Here is a 20,852-nt window from a genome sequence, read left to right as displayed (position 1 = left end):
TGTACAGTATGTAGCTACATACCTGTATGTAGTGTGTATTTATACAGTATATACTTGTATGTAGTGTGTATTTATACAGTATATACTTGTATGTAGTGTGTATTTATACAGTATATACTTGTATGTAGTGTGTATTTATACAGTACATACCTGTATGTAGTGTGTATTTATACAGTATATACTTGTATGTAGTGTGTATTTATACAGTATATACTTGTATGTAGCGTGTATTTATACAGTACATACCTGTATGTAGCGTGTATTTATACAGTATATACTTGTATGTAGTGTGTATTTATACAGTACATACCTGTATGTAGTGTGTATTTATACAGTACATACTTGTATGTAGTGTTTATTTATACAGTACATACTTGTATGTAGTGTTTTTATTAATACAGTACATACTTGTATGTAGTGTTTATTTATACAGTACATACTTGTATGTAGTGTTTATTTATACAGTATATACTTGTATGTAGTGTGTATTTATACAGTACAGACCTGTATACGAGTAGTGTTTATTTATACAGTATAGACATCATGAACTTCAGTTATAAAATGGTTTGTAGGTGTGTTACATACTAGGACTTCATTTTGGGTCTGGCAGAACCAGGTCTCCTGGTCTTGTTATTTATACAGTACAGACCTGTATGTAGTGTTCATTTATACAGTACAGACCTGTATACGAGTAGTGTTTATTTATACAGTACAGACCTGACTGCGGTGACTAATCAAAGTTGTTCATTCATCAGACACTTGGAACTCATCCAAGACCCATTAAAGAGGAAAAGCGAAGTGTTTATTGGACATTATGGAACGGAACGCATGCACCTGCTTCTTTGTGGAGGAGAGGAGAGGAGAGGAGAGGAGAGGAGAGGAGAGGAGAGGAGAGGAGATGGAAGATGCTTTCTTAGATGGAGGGTTGATTCTTCATCAGGCCTGCCTAATGGATCGCCCACTCAGCGCCCAGGAAATTACCTCAAGACGTCGTGCTCCTCTGCTAAGGCATGATTAATTGATCCAGCAAAGAAAGAGGAGTGTGTGTGTGTGTGTGTGTGTGTGTGTGTGTGTGTGTGTGTGTGTGTTACAAAATGGCAGAATGAGTTCTGATGTGCTTCGGAAGAAGGTGGAGATTGGAAACGGTGGGGGGGGGGGGATTTGGGACTGACCTTTTTGACTATTAATGAGCGCAGAAAGTGGCTCACATTTGAAAATGTCTTTTTTCTAATGAAATCCTGAACCTAGACTTGAAAACATGGTGAGGAACCATGGTGAACACTGTCTGTCGGGTGGTAACCTCATATGTCCAAAAACTGTTCACTTTTCAGGATTCAAATTCCAAAGCATCAAAAGTAGTAGATCTACAAGCTCAAAACGCGTCGCTTGTGGATCTGCTACTTTTGAGTGATGCTGTAGTATGATCTAGTGTGTGTGTATGTGTCTCACCAGTCTTGCAGTTCTTGTTGTGCCTTGGCTCTTTGCTCCTCCATGCCTTGAGACAATTCATCAGTGATCCTCTTCCTCAAGGTCTCTCCATCAACTAGAGAGAGAGAGAGAGATACAGAGAGAGAGAGAGAGAGATGCATAAGTAAACATGTTCAATTTATCTGCTAAGCCAGTGGTTCTCAACCTTTACAGGCCGCGACCCCCCAAAATAATCATATTTGAACTGGGGACCCCCCAAAATAATCATATTTGAACTGGGGACCCCCCAAAATAATCATATTTGAACTGGGGACCCCCCAAAAATAATCATATTTGAACTGGGGACCCCCCAAAATAATGATAATGAACTGGGGACCCCACACCCTGACAAGCACTCGGAGTTGTAGGAGTTGAGGCATTATATCTTCGGTTCCTCAGATAAATATTATAAAAATAGCAGATCTACAAGCTGAGGCGTTGTGGATCGGCTGTTTTCACAACGGCAGAATACCAACGAGATCAAAGAGAGACGCACTAACTAGTGTGCGCGCGTGCGTGCGTGCGTGCGTGCGTGCGTGCGTGCGTGCGTGCGTGCGTGCGTGCGTGCGTGCGTGCGTGCGTGCGTGCGTGCGTGCGTGCGTGCGTGCGTGCGTGCGTGCGTGCGTGCGTGCGTGCGTGCGTGCGTGCGTGCGTGCGTGCGTGCGTGCGTGCGTGCGTGCGTGCGTGCGTGCGTACGCATGTATGACTGTGCATAGACTGCATATACAAACATTATCTGCACTGGTAATATAATTGCCAGAGAAAGAAAAGAGAGAAAAAGACAACATTTACACAGTCAGCCTCCTCAGTGATTTAGTTATTAACCCATTAGGACCTGAGGCCGATTCTAACGTCTTCTAAATCCTAACAGTTTTCTGAAAAAACTTAAGTTGCTTGCTATATCAGTGATGCTCAAACTTTTTTCATGCGGAGGACCCCCAAAATGATATGTATTTGGCCGCCGACCCCCATCTCAAAATAGTTTGTTCCAGGCACCCCCTAGAAGCAAAGTTTTTAGTTAAAAATGTTCGCTTAAAAAAAATATATATTCAAAGATTTGCAAAAAAAAAATAAGATTTTTCAAAAACAGCAGATCGCCACGCTACGAGCTTGTATATCTGCTATTTTTTAATAGCCAAAGTATAAAATAATGGTTAAAGTGGTGCTAAAATCTAAAGTGACGCAGGTGCTTTCCTGGTTTGAATGTGTTAAAGTAGAGGGAGTCTGCTGGTGCTTTTATCTCTCATACAGGGTGCTTCGCTGTGAGCTATAAAACGTAATGGAGTGTTTGTAAAGATTGTGTCTTCAGATCGTGCGCAAGTGATTGTGTGTGCGGGTGCGGGTGCCTGTGTCTGTGTGTGTGTGTGTGTGTGTGTGCGTGTGTAATGGTGTACAAAAGTACATTTACTCAAGTACTGTACTTGAGTACGATTTTGAGGTATTTTTTTACTTTCTTCAGTATTTCCAATACTTTTATTTCTACTCCACTACATCGCAGAGACAAATATTGTACTTTTTACTCCAATACAATTACTTGACAGCTTTAGTTACTTTGCAGATTTCCATTATTATCACAAAACATACGTGAACCACTTCAGCCTTATATACATTTCGGCCATTTGAAAATTGCAGATCTACAGTACAAGCTCACAATTGTGAGCTTGTAGATCTGCTTTTTTCAAAAGATGTACTGTATATACATTTTGAACTTCTGAAAAAGGACATTCTGCACAATGAGTACTTTTACTTTAGGTACTTTAAGTATATGTTGATGCATATACTTTTGTGCTTTTACACTTTGAATACTGGAATTTGACTTGTCACAGAGTATTTCTACACTGCAGTATTGATACTTACTTACTTAAGTAAAACATGAGTGAGTACTTCTTCCATCACTGGGTGTGTGTGCGTGTGCGTGTGCGTGCGTGTGTGTGTGCGTGTGTGCGTGCTCGCTGTGAGTGCAGTGAGGTGGGACTGGGCGTCTTGTAGCCTGCGGGCTGCGATGGATGTCTTATGAAGCAAGAGATGGAAAGCAGAGGGGAGTGTCTGGGAGTCTACTACAACCGACACACATCGGCAATGACCTGCCCTATTAATGCAGAGTGTCCAAACACACACACACACACACACACACACACACACACAGAGAAAACGCACTATGAAACCGCAGTAGTCTCCTCCATCCTCCTTCTCCATGTCGCTGGTGTGTCATACATGTCTGCCCGCATGTCTCCTCTGTCCTATCTTGGCAGGTAATTAAGCATGAAAGTAAAGAAGGCGGGCGGGCGGGCGGGCATGCGGCGGGGAGGGGGAAGAGGGGAGAGGGGGGGGGGTGTCTCCAAAACGTGCTCTGAAGACAGAAGTGCTGCCATGCAGCGCTGCTGCACCACTGCGGTAGCAGGGAGGAGGAGCAGCCCCCCCCCCCCCTCCACCACCACCGCCACCGCAACCGCACTGGATGGACAGGATAATCCCTATTGTCACACTCCATTATTAATACTAGTGTTGTTTCCATTAGGGATGGGACGATATGATAAATCACATGTTATGATTACTGTGGCAAAAATAGTTGTGATTAACGATATTATCACCATAATCAAAAACGTAAAACTTGCAACGCAGAGATCAGATTTCTTTTTTTTTATCCCACGATTTTGTAACCCATTGTTTTCACCCAGTGCCAATTTCCCATGTAATCCTGGGCTACTACATCCCCTGCCAGGGATGTAGTAGCACGGGGAAAAATGACCGGCGCGTTTCACTGTTGTAGCGCTCCTTTAGCAGCCGCTGCGTCTACATTTCGCAGTTTTTCGCTTTTCTTTTTTACGCCGTTTGGTGTGTCTCCCCCCCCCCCCCCAGGTTGGTGCCCTGTGCTTCAGCACCTCAAGCCCGATGGATAAGCCACCACTGCCCAACGTCCCTAGTGGAAATCGAACCCAGGACAGTCTAGCTGTGAGGCGACAGCGCTACCGACTGCGCCACTGTGCCCGCTGATATCAGCTATATTTGGCAAATAGATTTGTGTAGAGTGAAATAAGAGCATACTGCACCAAATGCACTCTTTATAAGTCAGTTTTATCAAGTATAGAAGGTTTAAGTGGTGCTGAAATTGCAGCTCAACAAAAGCGAATTCATCCTAGTGTACGACGGATGACAATTTCACGATAATTTAAATCTCTGCGATACGATTATTGTGAGCGTTTTTTTTTATCACAATAAACAATATCGATTATCGTCCCATCCCTAGTAAACCTCCATGGCAGCGGCAGGCAGGCCGGCCGGGCGAGGAGGATCGGGGACACGTGCACACACACGCACATACATACGTACACACACACGTGTGCACGGGGATGGGTGGTGAGCGAGCTCACGGAAAATCCAATTTAAAAACTAAATGAACTAATCTATAAAGATATAAAATGAACACGGGCATTCCTTTACTCTCAGCTTGGGACTCGACTCGACTCCGGCCAGTAATCCAACAACATCTCTTCAATGGTCTTGTGACTTGGCTCAATTGTCATTTAATGACGTGCTGCTGCTGATGGGAGGTCATTTTAATTTGGAGGTTTCACATCTGCGCCCCGTTTTTTTTTTGTGGTCCTCGCGCAGGCTGCAGTGCCATAAAAGCACTGGTCTTTTGTCATGAAACCCTTTTAAAGCTCCCAATCGGGACTTTGGTATCCATTAACAAATCATTATTTTATCCATTTTGGACCGTGGAGCCAGGTTACATAATACTGACTGGCATCTTTACAGTGGATGATGGAGACACTCTGTCTCCATGTAATCATAATGGGGGGAGGGGGGGTGACTCTAAACATCTGCGTTAAGTGGGATTTTGTCATAAATCACGTTCATTTGATTCCACAGCGGATGTAAAAGGCGTTGGGAACAACTGAATGAACACATACGGTTCTGACTAGCACCTCACGCACAAGTGTTGCCGGATTTTGTGAGAGAAATGAGCAACCCAGGTCTATGAAAACAAGCCCAAAAGAAGCGACTATTAGGCCACATGACTTAGATCTGCTTGTAGATCTTCTTTTCTCGAAACATTTTAACTACACAAATCTGGTACAGGGGTCCCTGGACAAAATGTTTTCAGATGGGGGATCTGGGGACAAATAGATAGGGGTCCTTGCCCAGACAATATTAAAGAACCACTAGTTTAAACAACATTAGGAAACAAGCCCAAATAAGCAACTACACTTTAGAAACAAGCCCCCCAAAACAGCAACCACCGACGCGACTACCAATATTTACAAGCCACTTTACAGAAAAAGAAGCCCAAAGTCGCTTATAATAAGCAGACATGGCAACGCTGCTCACAAGCCAAGTCAACAAACAAAAACCTGAGAGCATTTCTGTGACTTGATCTTGTAACAAACTCTTTGGGGTATTCCTCCTCCTCCTCTCTTTGGCCTTGCAGAGAGACTTGGGTGATAAACATCCACTCCTAATGGAGGAACAGGAGGAGAGATGGAGGGATGAGAGGCACGGAGAGAGAGAAAGCGATTCTGTGTTCCCAACAGGGAGCATGGGGTTCACTGAGTTTACACCTCAAAGCCGGCCTTGAATAGGGCACACTTCACTTCACTGTTTGTGTGCGCGCGTGTGCTTGTGTGTCTGTGTGTGTGTGTGTGTGTGTGTGTGTGTGTGTGACTATACTTGTGAGGGCCAAATGTCCCCACAAATATTGTACAATTTGCAAAATGGACATCGTGAGGACAATTTTACAGCAATCCTCCCAGTAGTAGGTATACGGTATAGTACTCTCTGTGTGCCAATTAAAACGGAGCAGGCAACAACCACCACTATATTGGCACACGGTGCTCCTGGACTGCACGATCTCTCTGACGCTCTAAAAACTGCAATTATCTCCCAAGTAAAAACCTACCCCTCGAGTGATTCAGCAACTCTCAAATCAAATAAAAGCCAAATCTGCATCTCACTCACGGCTATACTTCATTCAACTCCCCTAGCTGCTTGCACTTCAATTACTCACCTTGCTTTTCATGTTAACACATTTAAACCGGGAAAGCATCTGTGTCATTTTAGAAAATCTGGATAATTTGTGCAAATCTTTGGCTATACATTTCTAAAGCGAACATTTTAACTCAAATATTTGCTTCTGGGCGTCCCTGGAACAAATGTTTTGAGATGGGGGTCGGCGGCCAAATTAATACATATAATTTTGGGGGTCCTCTGGAGGGAAACATAGGCCTACGTTTTTCAGAAAACTGTTAGGATTCAGAAGACATTTGAGGAATCTGCCTCAGGTCTTAATGGGTTAACACTAAGAGGCACCATGATGTGAAACTTACGCATAAATACACATTTCATGCATCATGCCTAAACATTTCTGAGTGAAAAAAGCACTGTGGGGAGTCTTTCGGCTTGTTACCATTCATTACAGAACGGGTTGATCAAAACGGAGGACATCGTGAGGTAAGACGAGTTCAAAACGTTACGCGATAAAAGTGAATTAAAGATACGACTCCAACTGGCACCGCAGACCTCCTCAGCATGGCTGAAATCGGTCAAAATTCTGCGAAACACCCTTAGCCTGGGGTCTTCAACGTTTTTCAGGCCAAGGACCCCTTATGTGAGAGAGAGATGAAGCAGGTACCCCCACTACATCATCCTATACTCATCCTCTGTGGCTCTGTGTGTGTGTGTGTGTGTGTGTGTGTGTGTGTGTGTGTGTGTGTGTGTGTGTGTGTGTGTGTGTGTGTGTGTGTGTGTGTGTCCAAAATCTCTTCTGCCCGGTTCTCCTCAGTGGCTGGAGCAATTGATCTGCATTTGCACACAGCCATTGACCATTACCATGTGCACTGAACACCGAAGCCCGTTTTTCGCTTTCCCCAAATGTCAGCTGTTTATTAGCGTTTTTGTGTTCGCTGGCTCCCGGGTTGCCAAATCATGTGCGTGAAACAAGCGCCGGTGTTGCCACATCCGTGAAACAAGCGGACCATGACGCACTTTGGGTGCTCATACCGGTATGGTCTAGTATTATATAACATTGTGTTGCAAATTCGACTGTTTCATAGATAGCTTCATAGACTTGTTTGACAGCACTATCATCAGTGTACGTTGGATTCATGTTCTTGTGTATTTTCAGACAGTTAACACATTGGCTGCCAAATCTTTTTTTTTTTTTTTTTTTTTTCTTGTTTTTTGACCCAAAGACCAAGGAGATATGATTTATCGAAGATTTAAACTCCTATCCACTTCCTTGTTAACTTAAAAACTTAAAAATTCTGTATCTCGGCTCCTGAGTACTTTTTTTTTCAATGAAAAATCTCTGGCAGGCAACAGCTAAAAATCTGAAATAATTGGCAGCCAATGTGTTAACCACTCTCAATACTTCTGCTCTTTTTTCCCCCTATACCAAATCTCTTTGCCGAAAATAGCAGATCTACAAGCTACAACGCCTTGCTTGTAGACCTGCTATTTTCGGCTAATGTTCCCCTCAGAAAAAGGGATGCTAGGGTTCAATACTTCTGCTCTTTTTTCCCCCTATACCAAATCTCTTTGCCGAAAATAGCAGATCTACAAGCTACAACGCCTTGCTTGTAGACCTGCTATTTTCGGCTAATGTTCCCCTCAGAAAAATGGATGCTAGGGTTCAAGTTCATGAAAAAAAAGAAGTTCCTATCACACAAAGATTTCACGCTGTAGTAACTCTGAGGACCCCCTGTTGAAGACCCCTGCTCTTACCCCATAGGCCATATATGCCACCATCCATCATTCCATCCACCTCTAGTGATACATCAAACCATCTCTCATCTTACTCTCTCCACCTTCCCGCTATTTCCCCCCTTTTTAAAACACATGAACTCTAGCATCCCCATTCTGGAGCAAACATTAGGCCAAAATAGACCAAATATATAATAGATACAAGTTCACAACGCGTTGCAAAGTGCCACGTTGTGGATGGATGGATGGATGGATCATTGTATTTTGTCATTGAACAAAATAGAATGAGTGTACAACGAAATGATCTTGATGGCATCAATCCAATGCAAAAAGAGCGATACAATGCATAGATGTTGGTAGCAGCATAGGTACTAATAAATAAACGATAAAAAAAGTCTTAAAAAGCTTGTAGATGGGAAATTTTATAAGAGGTTTGTTGTAGAGGGAAATACTAGCAGACCTGGTATTGAGCCCTGGGGCGCTGAAATCCGTCTGATTACAGATTCCACTGTTTACATACTGCAACATGCCCCAAAGCATTTCATCAGACTGTAACTGTTTTGACATGCGCTTCCGCCTGCTTTTTACATCGATTTAACAACATGACAGATTCTCGCATCATAAATACTGAACTTTGGGCACAAACTAACAGTTAGAGAGTGAGACAGCGACACGTGGTGAAAATACATCAGCGGGTTGAGGGAAAGGGTCGTGCGGCGAAGGGCCTCGGCAGACGGCGGCGCAGAAGAGCGATGCCTGTGACTGACGGCTGACAGCTTTTTGCCGTATGGCATAACCTCCAGGAGAGGGACAGCTGAGCTGTCAGTCACCATGCTGTCAGAACACAGCATGGAGGAGCAAATGCTCATCTTAGTTTGACAGTAGTCACAACTCAGGAGGGTATAAACTCACCTCTCCGTTGATCTCAGCACACGAGAGAGAGAGAGTGTCATTTTAAGATTTCTTTGGCTATTCAAAAATAGCAGATCTACAAGCTCATAGGAGTGCCGCGCTATGAGCTTGTAGATCTGCTATTTTTTTCTATATCTTGGAAAATGTGTGCAAATCTTTGAATAATATGTTCTAAAGCGAAAAAAAATTACTCCGATCTGTGCTTCTGGGGGGTCCCTGGAACAACATATTTTGAGATGGGGGTCAGCGGCCAAATACATATCATTTTGGGGGTCCTTGACACAAGTTGGAGCACCACTGATATAGCAACATACATTTTCGGTGAAGCAGAAGCAGCATTCTCCCATTACACGTAAGACAGGCAGCGGATAGCTTTAAAGCACAACTCAGGACCTATTTCTTCACTCTTGCTTTTAGTTGATTTTTAAATCTCTGTGTTGTTATTCATGTCCTCAATGTCTGTTTGCCTGATTCACTGTCTTTTTTGCTATATATATATTTGTTCATGTTGTTTTATGCTTTTCTTTTTTTTCTTTATTGTTAAATTATTTGTACTTTTTCTGTAAAGCACTTGTGCTTTGTATTGCTCTGTAAAGCACTTTGAGCTGCATTTCATGTCATGAAAGGTGCTATACAAATACATTGTATTATTATTTTACTACTACTACTACAATGTATTATTATTTTACTACTACTACTACTACTACATTGTATTATTATTTTACTACTACTACTACGACGCCTCTGGAATCAATGTGCGGCATAGGTCGACTCTGGAAAATGCTAAGTACTGTATAATAGAGGGGGATTTAAGGGTACCAACAGATTAGGGCAAGTGCAAAAGGTCATTCTTAGATCAAGTGGAGAAAGTGGAGGCCTCTCCACTGCCCCTGTTAAGATAAACTCCTGCAAAAAGCTTCTCATTCAGGTCTGGTGGGGCGAGAGAGAGAGAGAGAGCGCTTCAAACACATTTCTGACAAGTGTCATGGTTTTACTGTGAGCCAATATTCTAAAATACAACCCCGGAATGGTCTAACCCAGTAAGACCTGAGGGGCCCATTCTACAAATGCCTTCTACAAATCAGCATTTCTCACGCTTTCAAACATTTACAAAAATGTAAAAACAATAGCAGATGTACAAGCTTGCTCACTGCTATTTTTGAATAGCCAACATATAAATGGATAAAGTGGTTACAGTTATTGTGTGCTACGTTAAAGGGATAGTTCACCCAAAAATGTACTTTTTTTCTACCGATTAGTCACCCCATGGAGACTTGAATTCATGGATATGTTTTAGTTTGTCACATTCCTAAGCCAATAATTTGATGACCAGCGGACCGGTAGGCAGCGGTTCAGGTAGGAGACACAAAGGTGACTCTTTGTGTCTCCTACAGGAACCGCTGCCTGTCAACAAATTATTGGCTTAGGAATGTGGCAAAAACAAGAAAATATCCATGAATTCAAGTCTCCATGGGGTGACTAATCGATAGGAAAAAAAGTCATTTTGGGGGTGAACTATCCCTTTAACTACCTTTGCTGGGGAGCTTGTAGATCTGCCATTTTTGAAAAGCCAATAGAAAAATCTAAAATGACACCGATGCTTTCCCGGTGTTAATGGGCTAAAGATACCTTTTGACGGACAGCATAAGAGGTTCATGTCGGCTTATTCTCCCACACGGACCGGCGGTAACCAGACAGCCTGACAGCCACGGTATAACATCACATCTTTCTAATGAGGGCAGTCGTAGGTGTTGAGAGGATTTTTCTCTCCTACCGCTCCTCCTTGGCCTCCCACTGGCATTGAGAATGAATCATTCTATTGTAATATGTGAGCAGTTATTGCACTCTATTGAAAAGACTTGCTCTGTTCCGAGGCTTATTGCAAAACGGTCTTCTTTTTTTTTTACTTTTCACAGCGACAGGTGGAGACAAATAGGTAATGAGAAATGTCTCCGTAGTCCTAAATACTTAGCAGTGTTTCGTTCAAAATAAGGGACGCGAGAAATCAACTTTTTTTCTGATCGAATACATTACTCCAGTCCCCCAGTTTGAGTACTTATTGCTAGAGTTGGTCCGATACCAGTATCGGAAAAGCTGCCGATACTGCCTAAAATACTGGAATCGGTATCGGCGAGTATGTCAGTCTTTGCCGATCCGATACCACAGTACTCAAATGATGATGTGTCAATTACAGTCATCAATTATTTCATATTTTGAATGCTTCAGTTGATGTCGCACTACCTGTTTTATGCTCATACTGTACTATTTACATTATTATTTTACTAACCTGTAGCTGCACTTTAACAATTATTAATGGAATTTGTATTTATTCCTAGAGCAGTGGTTCTCAAACTTTTTTTCGGAATCGGTATATCAGGAAAGAAGAAAATGGTGTCGGTACATCTCTGCAAGAAAATAAAAAGACCATAACCACATCAATAGTAATCAACAAACTATAACGGTGGCCAAATTGTCAAATAATACAAGAAACAGGCTAAAGAAGCAGACTTACAAGCTTGTAGATCAGCCATTGTCACAATATTTATCTGTGGAACCGAGTCAAACTAATTGCAAGGTCTATAATTCCAAGTGCTTGTCAGGGAGGGGGGTCCCCAGTTAAAATATGATTATTTAGGGGGGTACGAAGTTCAAATATGATTATTTTGGGGGGTCACGGCCTGAAAAGGTTGAGAACCACTGCTGTATAAGGACATTTTAGAAATGACTTTAGGGCTGTGTTTTTAGTTTAGTATTGTTATTCATAATTAGTTTGTATTGTGTATTGTAATTTTGGAGCCCCCCAACCTAAGGTTTTTCACAGTGCATGTACTCGCATGTACTACATCCTTGTGACAACAAATCTCTTGAATCTTGACATTTGTTGTTCCAATATGGAAAAAGTAATATAGTAATATAATGTGTAATATAGTATATTACTCTTGATACAAACTAATAAGTAATATAATGTATTACTTTTTAAAGGAGTAATAAGTAACATATTACTTTCCTAAGTAATATTGCCCAACACTGCCCTCTGCTGCTGTGGAGCTGTGACGGGCGTGCATCTCAGTAAGCGCGAGCCGTGACCAAAACATTGTCGAAATGTAATGTATGCAATCATTCAAATGGGCATGGTAATTAATTATGTCATTTAGAAGAACACGCGCCAGGATGAGTAGTCTTGTCCCACGATAATTCACCTTTCAACACCCCGGAAATGTGCCTTTTGAGACTCAACCATTAACTCATTGAGCGCCATTAACGTGTTTTACCGCTATGGTGCAACGTGCCTTTAACGTGTTTCACGTTTTTTTCTTTTCAGAACCCAAAATATCATTATCTGAAGATTTGCAGCTCCATCCACTCCTTGTTTAACTTATAACTGAAAAAGGCTGTATCTCGCTTCCTAAGCACTTTTTTTTTACTTAAAAATCAAAATGTGTTTTTTGAGGTGTTAAAAAGGTCTTGAAACTCATTAAATTGTCACTTCACTGTCATCTAGGGACCCCCCCCTTAAAAAAATAAATCATGTGGGGGGTCCAGAACCCCCACACCCCCAAAACCTGGGGTTCCAGACCCACAGGTTGAGAACCACTGTTCTACTTGCTGCATGCTACGTGCTGTCAAGTCTTGTGAGAATTATTTTTTTAAAGATAATTTTTGGGCTTTTTATTTTTTATATGGCTTTTTTTTATATAGTATACAGGAGACTGACAGGAAATGGAGAGAGAGAGATGGAGAGTGACACGCAGCAAAGGTCGTCGGGATCGGGATTCGAACCCGCGACACGCTGTCAGGCCGCTAATGGTGCCCGGACCGCTACGGCAGCCGTCCGGGCCAGTCTTATGAATTTATAAAACACTCTTCAGGGTATTTATTTGCTCCACTGTCATGATAAATAGGACAGGAGTCAAAACTCCTGCCTCTACATTATTAACTATACACTAGAACCTAAGAGTTCTGTCAGATAGCAAAAACAGACAAAACTGTGTCTTTTCTTTTTTTATTACGTAGAAGCAGAAACGAATAACAGCGCTGACATTTAAAATGATGGGAAAACAAAGTTGTTTTGCCAAGGGCTTTTTTCAGGATGTCTTTTTGATCATTCAAGCATTCTACCGTAGCGGAAAATATTGCAGCTACACCTAAAAAAATAAAAAATAAACAAACATTACATCAATCTAACCCATTAGAACCGGGAAAGCATCTGTGTCATTTCGATTTTTTAGCGTTGGCTACTCAAAAATAGCATATCTACAAGCTCACAGCTCGTCACTTCGTTCCACGCTGTGAGCTTGTACATCTGCTATTTTATTTATTTATTTATTTTAAATCTGGAAAGTGTGACAACTTACTGATTTAGAAGGCATTTGTGGAAATCGGCCTCAGGTCTTAATGGGCTAAAATGAATATAAATACTGTTTTCCATTCTCATCCAAACCGAGTGAATGGTACTTGACGCTATGTCTTTTGTAGTCGATTTACTTCCAACCCGTGGCACAGTTTACTTTTCTTATCTCCTCCTTCATCCAAGTCAAAGTAGCCATGGTGCTTTAGACAATAGATGGTACATACAATGGTGAATGGTGCATTTATACAAAACCTTTATCCAAAGCACTTTACAATGTGCAGTGGTGGGAAAATGTACTGTAAAAGTATCAATACTGCAATGTAGAAATATTCTATTACAAGTACTAGTCTGGAATTATAAATTTATTTGAGTAAAAGTACAAAAGTATTGGTATCAAAATGTAATTAAAGATTCCAAAAGTAGAAAGTACTCATTATGCAGAATGTCCCATTTCAAAAGTTTTCAAATGAAATGTATAAAACATCTTTTGAAAATAGCAGATCTACAAGCTCAATGCGACGCATTGTGAGCTTGTAGATCGGCTATTTTCAAATGGCCAAAGTGGATATAGTATGTGTATGTTTTGTAATAATGATCAAAATCTACAAAGTAACAAGTAATTAACGTTTTCAAATAATTGTAGTGGAGTAAAAGTACAATATTTGGATCATAGGATCATCTTTTTTTCCCCTGCATTTTTGACGAGATATGCTATTTTCAACGGCCCATAGCAAGTGAACGAGGTGTCGCAGTGAAATGTTTTTTTTTGCAGAAGCACAGTGAAAGCCTCCGTGTTTAGCGGCTTTTGGGGGATCAATCATACAGGATATAAATATTCTGTGACTACTTGAAAAGGTAAGAAAAATGAAAAATCGCTGGCACTATTGACAATTTTGTATTTATTTACTTGGCACTGAATGAGTAAGAAAAATAGCAGATTTGGAAAACCTTGATTATTATTTTTCTTTTACATAAATATTATTTTCTGGGGGGGTCCCAGGCACAAACAATTTGGGGGCCCTTGACATTCAATTTTCAAAAAGTTAGAAAAATGAATGTGAAAAAACTTGGAGAACCACTGGCCTAATTGACAGGTGAAGTTGGTGTTGTATAAACAAGGCCATTCAGTGACCCTCGTACAACACAGTGCTGTGACTCGACATTTTTACTCAGCACTCAGTATTTCAGCATGTTCCCTTTTTTATCCTACAAGGTCTCCTCAACAAACATCTTAACCCATTTAGACCGGTAAAAGCATCTGTCATTTTAGATTTTAACCACTTTAACCATCATCTTATACTTTGGCTATTCAAAAATAGCAGATCTACAAGCTCATAGCGCGGCACAGAGTGCTGCGCTATGGGCTTGTAGATCAGCCATTTTTTGAAAATCTTTGAATATAGATATTTTTAAAGCGCTTGTTTATCTGCTATTTTTGAATAGTCAAAGTATAAAATAATGGTTTAAGTGGTTACACAGATCTGCGTTCCCGGTTTTAATGGGTTAATAGGCAAACACTTCACCATCCGCTGCGGAAAAAATCCAGAAAAAAAACGTCAACTTGGATCATTGATCCAGCCTGCTAATTTAAAAGGAGAAAACAGAGGCGGAGGGAGGGGGAACCTCGTTCTTAAAAAAAGTTGCAAAGTTCAGGCCAATCCCAAAAGGTTGCGACCTTAATGAGGCAGCCATTGATTGTGTGTGTGTGTGTGTGTGTGTGTGTGTGTGTGTGTGTGTGTGTGTGTGTGTGTGTGTGTGTGTGTGTGTGTGTGTGTGTGTGTGTGTGTGTGTGTGTGTGTGTGTGTGTGTGTGTGTGTGTGTGTGTGCGCGCGCGCGCGTTGGGTACTATCGAGTGAGACTCCTCAGCGGTCCAGGCTGTCTCTAAATCATGCCCCGAGTGTATGTGCACGCGCACGTGTGTGTGAGCTGATTACACCACGGTCAAGGTTGAACCTCCCACACAGTGTCTATAAATATTCATTGGACGGAGGAGCCCACACACTGTGCTGGACTAATAGCCTGCTGAAAGATGTGGCTCCTCCTGGGTGAACCATGGAGAGAGGGAGAGACGAGGTGGACTTAAAGAGGAGACAGTCGGAGAAATGTGTGTGGATGGACCGGTGACATAATTGTCCCCCTGTTGAAGCCAAAGATGGTTCATTTATGAAGATACACCATCCCAATTGGAGCCACTAGAGGCAAAATCTCTTTAAAGCAGTGGTTCTTCAAACTTTTTCGATTTCAAGTATCCCCATAACTCTGAGAATGTACAAATGAAAGCAAATGGACCCATAACGTTCTCACATAGTGTTGATTTTATCAGCAATTTTTCAATATAGTCTCAATCTTAGTCTAGTTTCAATTGCCCTCGTTAGTTTTCATCATATTTAGTCTAATATGATAAATATGTATAATATTTAGTCTCGTCTTTTTTCGTGCACTAAAATGAAGACAGACTTTAGCCCGGTCTTTACTATTTCAACTACATTGTTGTCTCGTCTTGATTCATAAACGAAATTGCATTATGATTTAGTCCAAGTTATTCTTTATTCATGTGGGTGGTTGTCTCGTCTGGTCTAGTCTTCGTCCTTTGAAAAATGTGCGTTGATGAAAATATTTCATCATATAGCTTTCGATAAATGAAATCAACACTACTCTCAAGACCTGTAAGGGGTCCATGTGGAACCCGTGAGGGTCCTTGGACCACCACCGTAGTAAAGCAAGGGGAGGGAATTAAAAAGGAGCTATTCTGAAAAGGTGTCTTCAGAGCCGCGGCGGTCATCACTCTTGGTCATTGGTCGTCCTTTTTCCCCTTTTTCTCCTTCTCGCCTGCTTGTTTGAACGTGGTCGAAGGTGTACAAGGACTTGTCTAAGGCGCCGAGGCAGGAGCGTGAGGAAGTGATAATGTTACAGATTATGCCCTCCGAGCGGGTCCTGGGGTTAATGAAACTTCTGATGAGAAACGCAATTTGCTGCCTTGTCTATTATCTCCACCACCAATAAGACTGTCCTCCTTCCTCTCCCTGGGTTTTTGACCACGGGGTTTAACCCATTCAATCCGGGAAAAGCATCCGTGTCATTTTAAGATTTCTTTGGCTATTCAAAAATAGCAGATATACAAGCTCATAGCGCGGCAATAGAGCTGCTATTTATTTGTTTTAGCGCGAAAATGTGTGCAAATCTATTATTATTATTTTTTTAAGGGAACATTTTTAACTCAAATCTTTGCTTTTGGGGATTCTACAAAATGTCTTCTAAATCCTAACAGTTTTTTGAAAAAACGTGTGTTGCTATAATCAGTGGTTCTCAAACTTTTTCATGCCAAGGGCCCCCAAAATTATATGTAGTTGGCGGACCCCCCATCCATCTCAAAATATGTTGTTCCAGGGACCCCCCAGAAGCAAAGATTTGAGTTACAAATGTTCACTTTAAAAATATATACATTCAAAGATTTGCACAAAATGTTCACGATTATTCAAAAATAGCAGATCTACAAGCTCATAGCGCGGCACTCGGTGCCACGCTATGAGCTTGTATATCTGATATTTTTGAATAGCCAAAGATATCTAAAATTATACAGAATGCGTGCGTTCCCGGTTTTAATGGGTTAACGATTGGAGGAAATCAAGAGCAAGGGGAGGGGAAGAAAGGAAAAAAACCTGTCGAAAAAGATGATGAGTTTTTAATCTCTTTAACATTTACATGTCCTACTTGGGGACTGACACGGGGCTCTGTCGATACGGAACACACTCCGACCCTGAACCAAGCTTCCCTTCAAGGACCCCCAGACAGTGTTTATCATATCAGAACCTGTTCTCCAGGTTGATCCTGAGGGCCTATCGCTAGCTATCTGAAGCACCTCTCTCCCCTCCTCTGTGGGATTTGGACGAAGACGTGACAGTGAGTGAATTATGAGTCGCTTGGTTTGGTGGGCTGTGAATGTCACAGACTTAGCCTGGGACCAGACGAATCTGCCAGTGCAAAAAAAAATTGCACTCGGCGATTTGGGTCTGGCACCGCTCCGTTGTGAATCCATTTCCTGGTCCAGAAGTCTGGGGTGACCAATCAGGGCCCAGTATTCAAATATGGGAGACTGTGATTGGTAGTTGGTTGTAGGTCTAACCAATTGCGTCCAGAGCCATTGTTTTGATGCCGCCCCCTTGGAAAAAAAACGTCCTCATAGAAGCACCAGACTCATATCCACGCAGTGATATAGTCTGGCTACGCGAGGCTATCACAGACTGGCCTCCACACACTCTTGACCAGCGGTGGAAAGAGTACTCGCAATGTTTTACTTAAGTAAAAGTATCAATACTGCAATGTAGAAATACTCTGTTACAAGTGAAAGGCCTGTGTTCAAAATGTTACCTGAGTAAAAGTACAAAAGTATTGGCATCAAAATATACTTTAAGTACCAAAAGTAAAAGTACTAACATGTTTGAAAATAGCAGATCTACAAGCTCACAACGTGTCGCACTGCAACCGAAATGAAAGAATAAGCCATTTAACTTCAGAATGACGGTTTAAAAGAAGCAGGAGGTTTCTCATAATAGCTACACTCAACACACTCCAACCCACCGGTACAAAACATGTTGATACTGTCATATTTATCTTTTAATCTAAAAACCAATTAGCACAGACAATGGGAGAATGCTTTTTTGACAGGCAGAAAAATGAATAATAAATAATACACCACCACACTGAAGCTAGCCCAGTGCAAACGGAAAGCAGAGTTATGTCTTTGTGGAATGTGTGAATAAATGCTGATAAATGTCACACACTGTATATTACTGGTGATGATGATGATGACAACCAAACGATGTCATCAGTTAAAATATGTGACATTTAGGAGCCTTTTAAGACTTATTCAGCCCGATACCAGAGTAAACCTTTAGCCAAAAGAAAACCTGCTGCTGATAAGTGGCATGGGCAGTGTTGCCAGATTTTGCAAGAGAAACAGGCCTATGAAAACAATCTCAAAAGAAGCAACTACGATAAGTTTGACCACTTCACATAAACTGTTTGAAAATAGCAGATTTGTACATCTGCTATTTTCAAAAAATATTGGGAGGAATAAAGTGAATATATTTTGAATATATTTGAAACACAAATCTCATATGGGGGTCCCTGGCACAAAATATTTTCAGATGAGGTTCAACGGACAGATACATAATTTAATCTGGGGGTCCATGACATGAAAAAACTACATTAGGAAGGAAAGCCCAAATAAGCAACTACACTTTAGAAACAAGCCCAAAAAACGCAACCACTGATATTTACAAGCGACTTTACAGAAAAACAAGCCCAAAGTCGCTTATAATAAGCAGACATGGCAACACTGGGCATGGGAGCTGTCTTGAGTGAGATTTAAACTTGAGAGCCTGCTAAAAAAAATGCGCGTGCACAAATCTAAGGAAACGCATGTGCAAAAGAAAGCACACACACACACACACACATACACACACACACACACTTCTGTTAATGAGACCCGGTGGTTTGTTGTGTGAAACTGCGGAGGTGTCGTTTTAATCACCGGAGTTAGTGTGGCGTAGCAGAAGTTGGCCTTTTTTAATTACTTTGCCAATTGTGCACCGTCAAGGATGGGGGAGCCTCGCCCCCGCACCCCTCTGATGATGTCATCCTGTAGAAGAACTTTCTCCCACGCCCCCCCCCCCCGAACTCCCCAGACACAGCTCCCACTCACATGCCCTTCATTTGACATTGGCATGGAGGACACCAACATACCAACTCTCTCAAAGAATCAATATTGGCTTATTTAAAAAAAATTATAACAATAAAAAAACTGGTTCTTAACCCAATAAGACCGGGAACATTTTAAGATTTATTTGGCTATTCAAAAATAGCAGATATACAAGCTCATAGCGAGCTTGTAGATCTGCTTTTTTTTTTATTGTGAAAATTGGTGCAAATCTTTGAATATATATGTTGTTCAAAGCAAAAAGAAATTAAACTGAAATCTTTGCTTCTGGGAGTCGGTGGAACAAAATATTTTGAGATGGGGGTCCGCGGCCAAATAAATATAATTTTGTCGGGGAGGGGGGGGGGGGTCCTTGACATGAAAAAGTTTGAGGACCACTGACATAGAAAACTGTTAGGATTTAGAAGATATTTGTGGAATCCCCAGAAGCAAAGATTTGAGTTACAAATATTTGCTTTAAAAAAAAAATATATATATTCAAAGATTTGCACAAATTTGCATGATGTTTCTAAAAAATAGCAGATCTACAAGCTCATAGCGCGGCACTCGGTGCCGCGCTATGAGCTTGTATATCTGTTATTTTTGAATAGCCCAAAAAAATCTGAAAATTACACAGATGCGTTCCCGGTCTTAAAGGGTTAAAGGACGACGTCGCCCATTTTCCATTTTCAACGTATCTTCCTATAATTGTCTACCCCGTCTGGGTCTCAGAGGAGGGCTGTGGACAGTTCAGAAGCCTGCCTACCAGTGACATAATCGATGGTGAATCCAAGCGAATAGGAACTGCAGGCTTTCTATTACTGGAAAGTTAGCATGCTAAAAAAATCTAAATCTTGTTTGGAAAAATAAAAAGTAAAATTTTGAGGATTTTCTTTACTTTACTGCAGTATTTCCAATTGTCTCTATACTTTTACTTCTACTCCACTACACCTCAGAAGCAAATATTGTACTTTTACTCAACTACAATTATTTGAAAACTTTAGTTACTAGTTACTTTGCAGATATAAATTATTATAACACACATTAACCACTTTAGCTTTATCTTATGGGCTATTTGAAAATAGCCAATCTACAAGCCTTGTAGATCTGCTATTTTCAAATATTTTAGTACTTTTACTTTTGGTAGTTTAAAGTACATTTTGATACCAATACTTTTGTACTTTTACTCAAGTAAATTATGAATTCCAAACTTTTACTTGTAACAGACTACTTCTACATTGCAGTATTGATACTTTTACTTAAGTAAAACATTTGAGCACTTTTTCCACCACTGCTGGTAGGCGGGTTTCTGAGGTGAACTGGTCCTCCAATCTGAAGGAGGGAAAACGTCACCTTTAAGTTCACCGCTACGGTGCTGCTGAGCCAAAATGGAGAGCCACTAATTGCAGCATCAATTCATTAACGTTCTTCTTACAAGAAATAATTAATCATTTGATTAACAGTTAGGTGATAGCAATGTATCATAATATGGCTGAGGCTAAGTTGAAGTGCATTTTTTGAGGAACGAAGACTAATTAAAAATCGAAAAGTTTGAGAGTCAAATCCTCAGGTAGCCTTACAAAGAAACGCCCACACAGTAAACATTGATAGAATTCAATCTATATGGCTGCACTCTGGACAATTCTCTCCTTCCTAATGTTTCCCTCTAATTAACCAAGCGCCTGATGAGAAATCCTGTTGACTTTCAGTATTGCTCCAAAA

General features: G+C 41.1%; 1 protein-coding gene across 2 annotated transcripts in view; it reads right to left on the bottom strand.

The window, feature by feature from the left end:
- Positions 1-20,852, bottom strand: part of chchd3a (coiled-coil-helix-coiled-coil-helix domain containing 3a) — a 153,374-nt gene that overhangs the window by 125,815 nt on the left and 6,707 nt on the right. For both annotated transcript variants that reach the window (XM_080421851.1, XM_080421852.1), the window contains one exon: positions 1,450-1,543. In XM_080421851.1, the coding sequence (XP_080277977.1) occupies positions 1,450-1,543 (94 nt within the window). The remainder of the gene's footprint in view (positions 1-1,449; positions 1,544-20,852) is intronic.

This window comes from Gymnoscopelus braueri (genome assembly GCF_963280865.1).
Source record: "Gymnoscopelus braueri genome assembly, chromosome: 23".
NCBI lineage: Eukaryota > Metazoa > Chordata > Actinopteri > Myctophiformes > Myctophidae > Gymnoscopelus > Gymnoscopelus braueri.
This window is presented reverse-complemented; position numbering and strand designations above follow the sequence as displayed.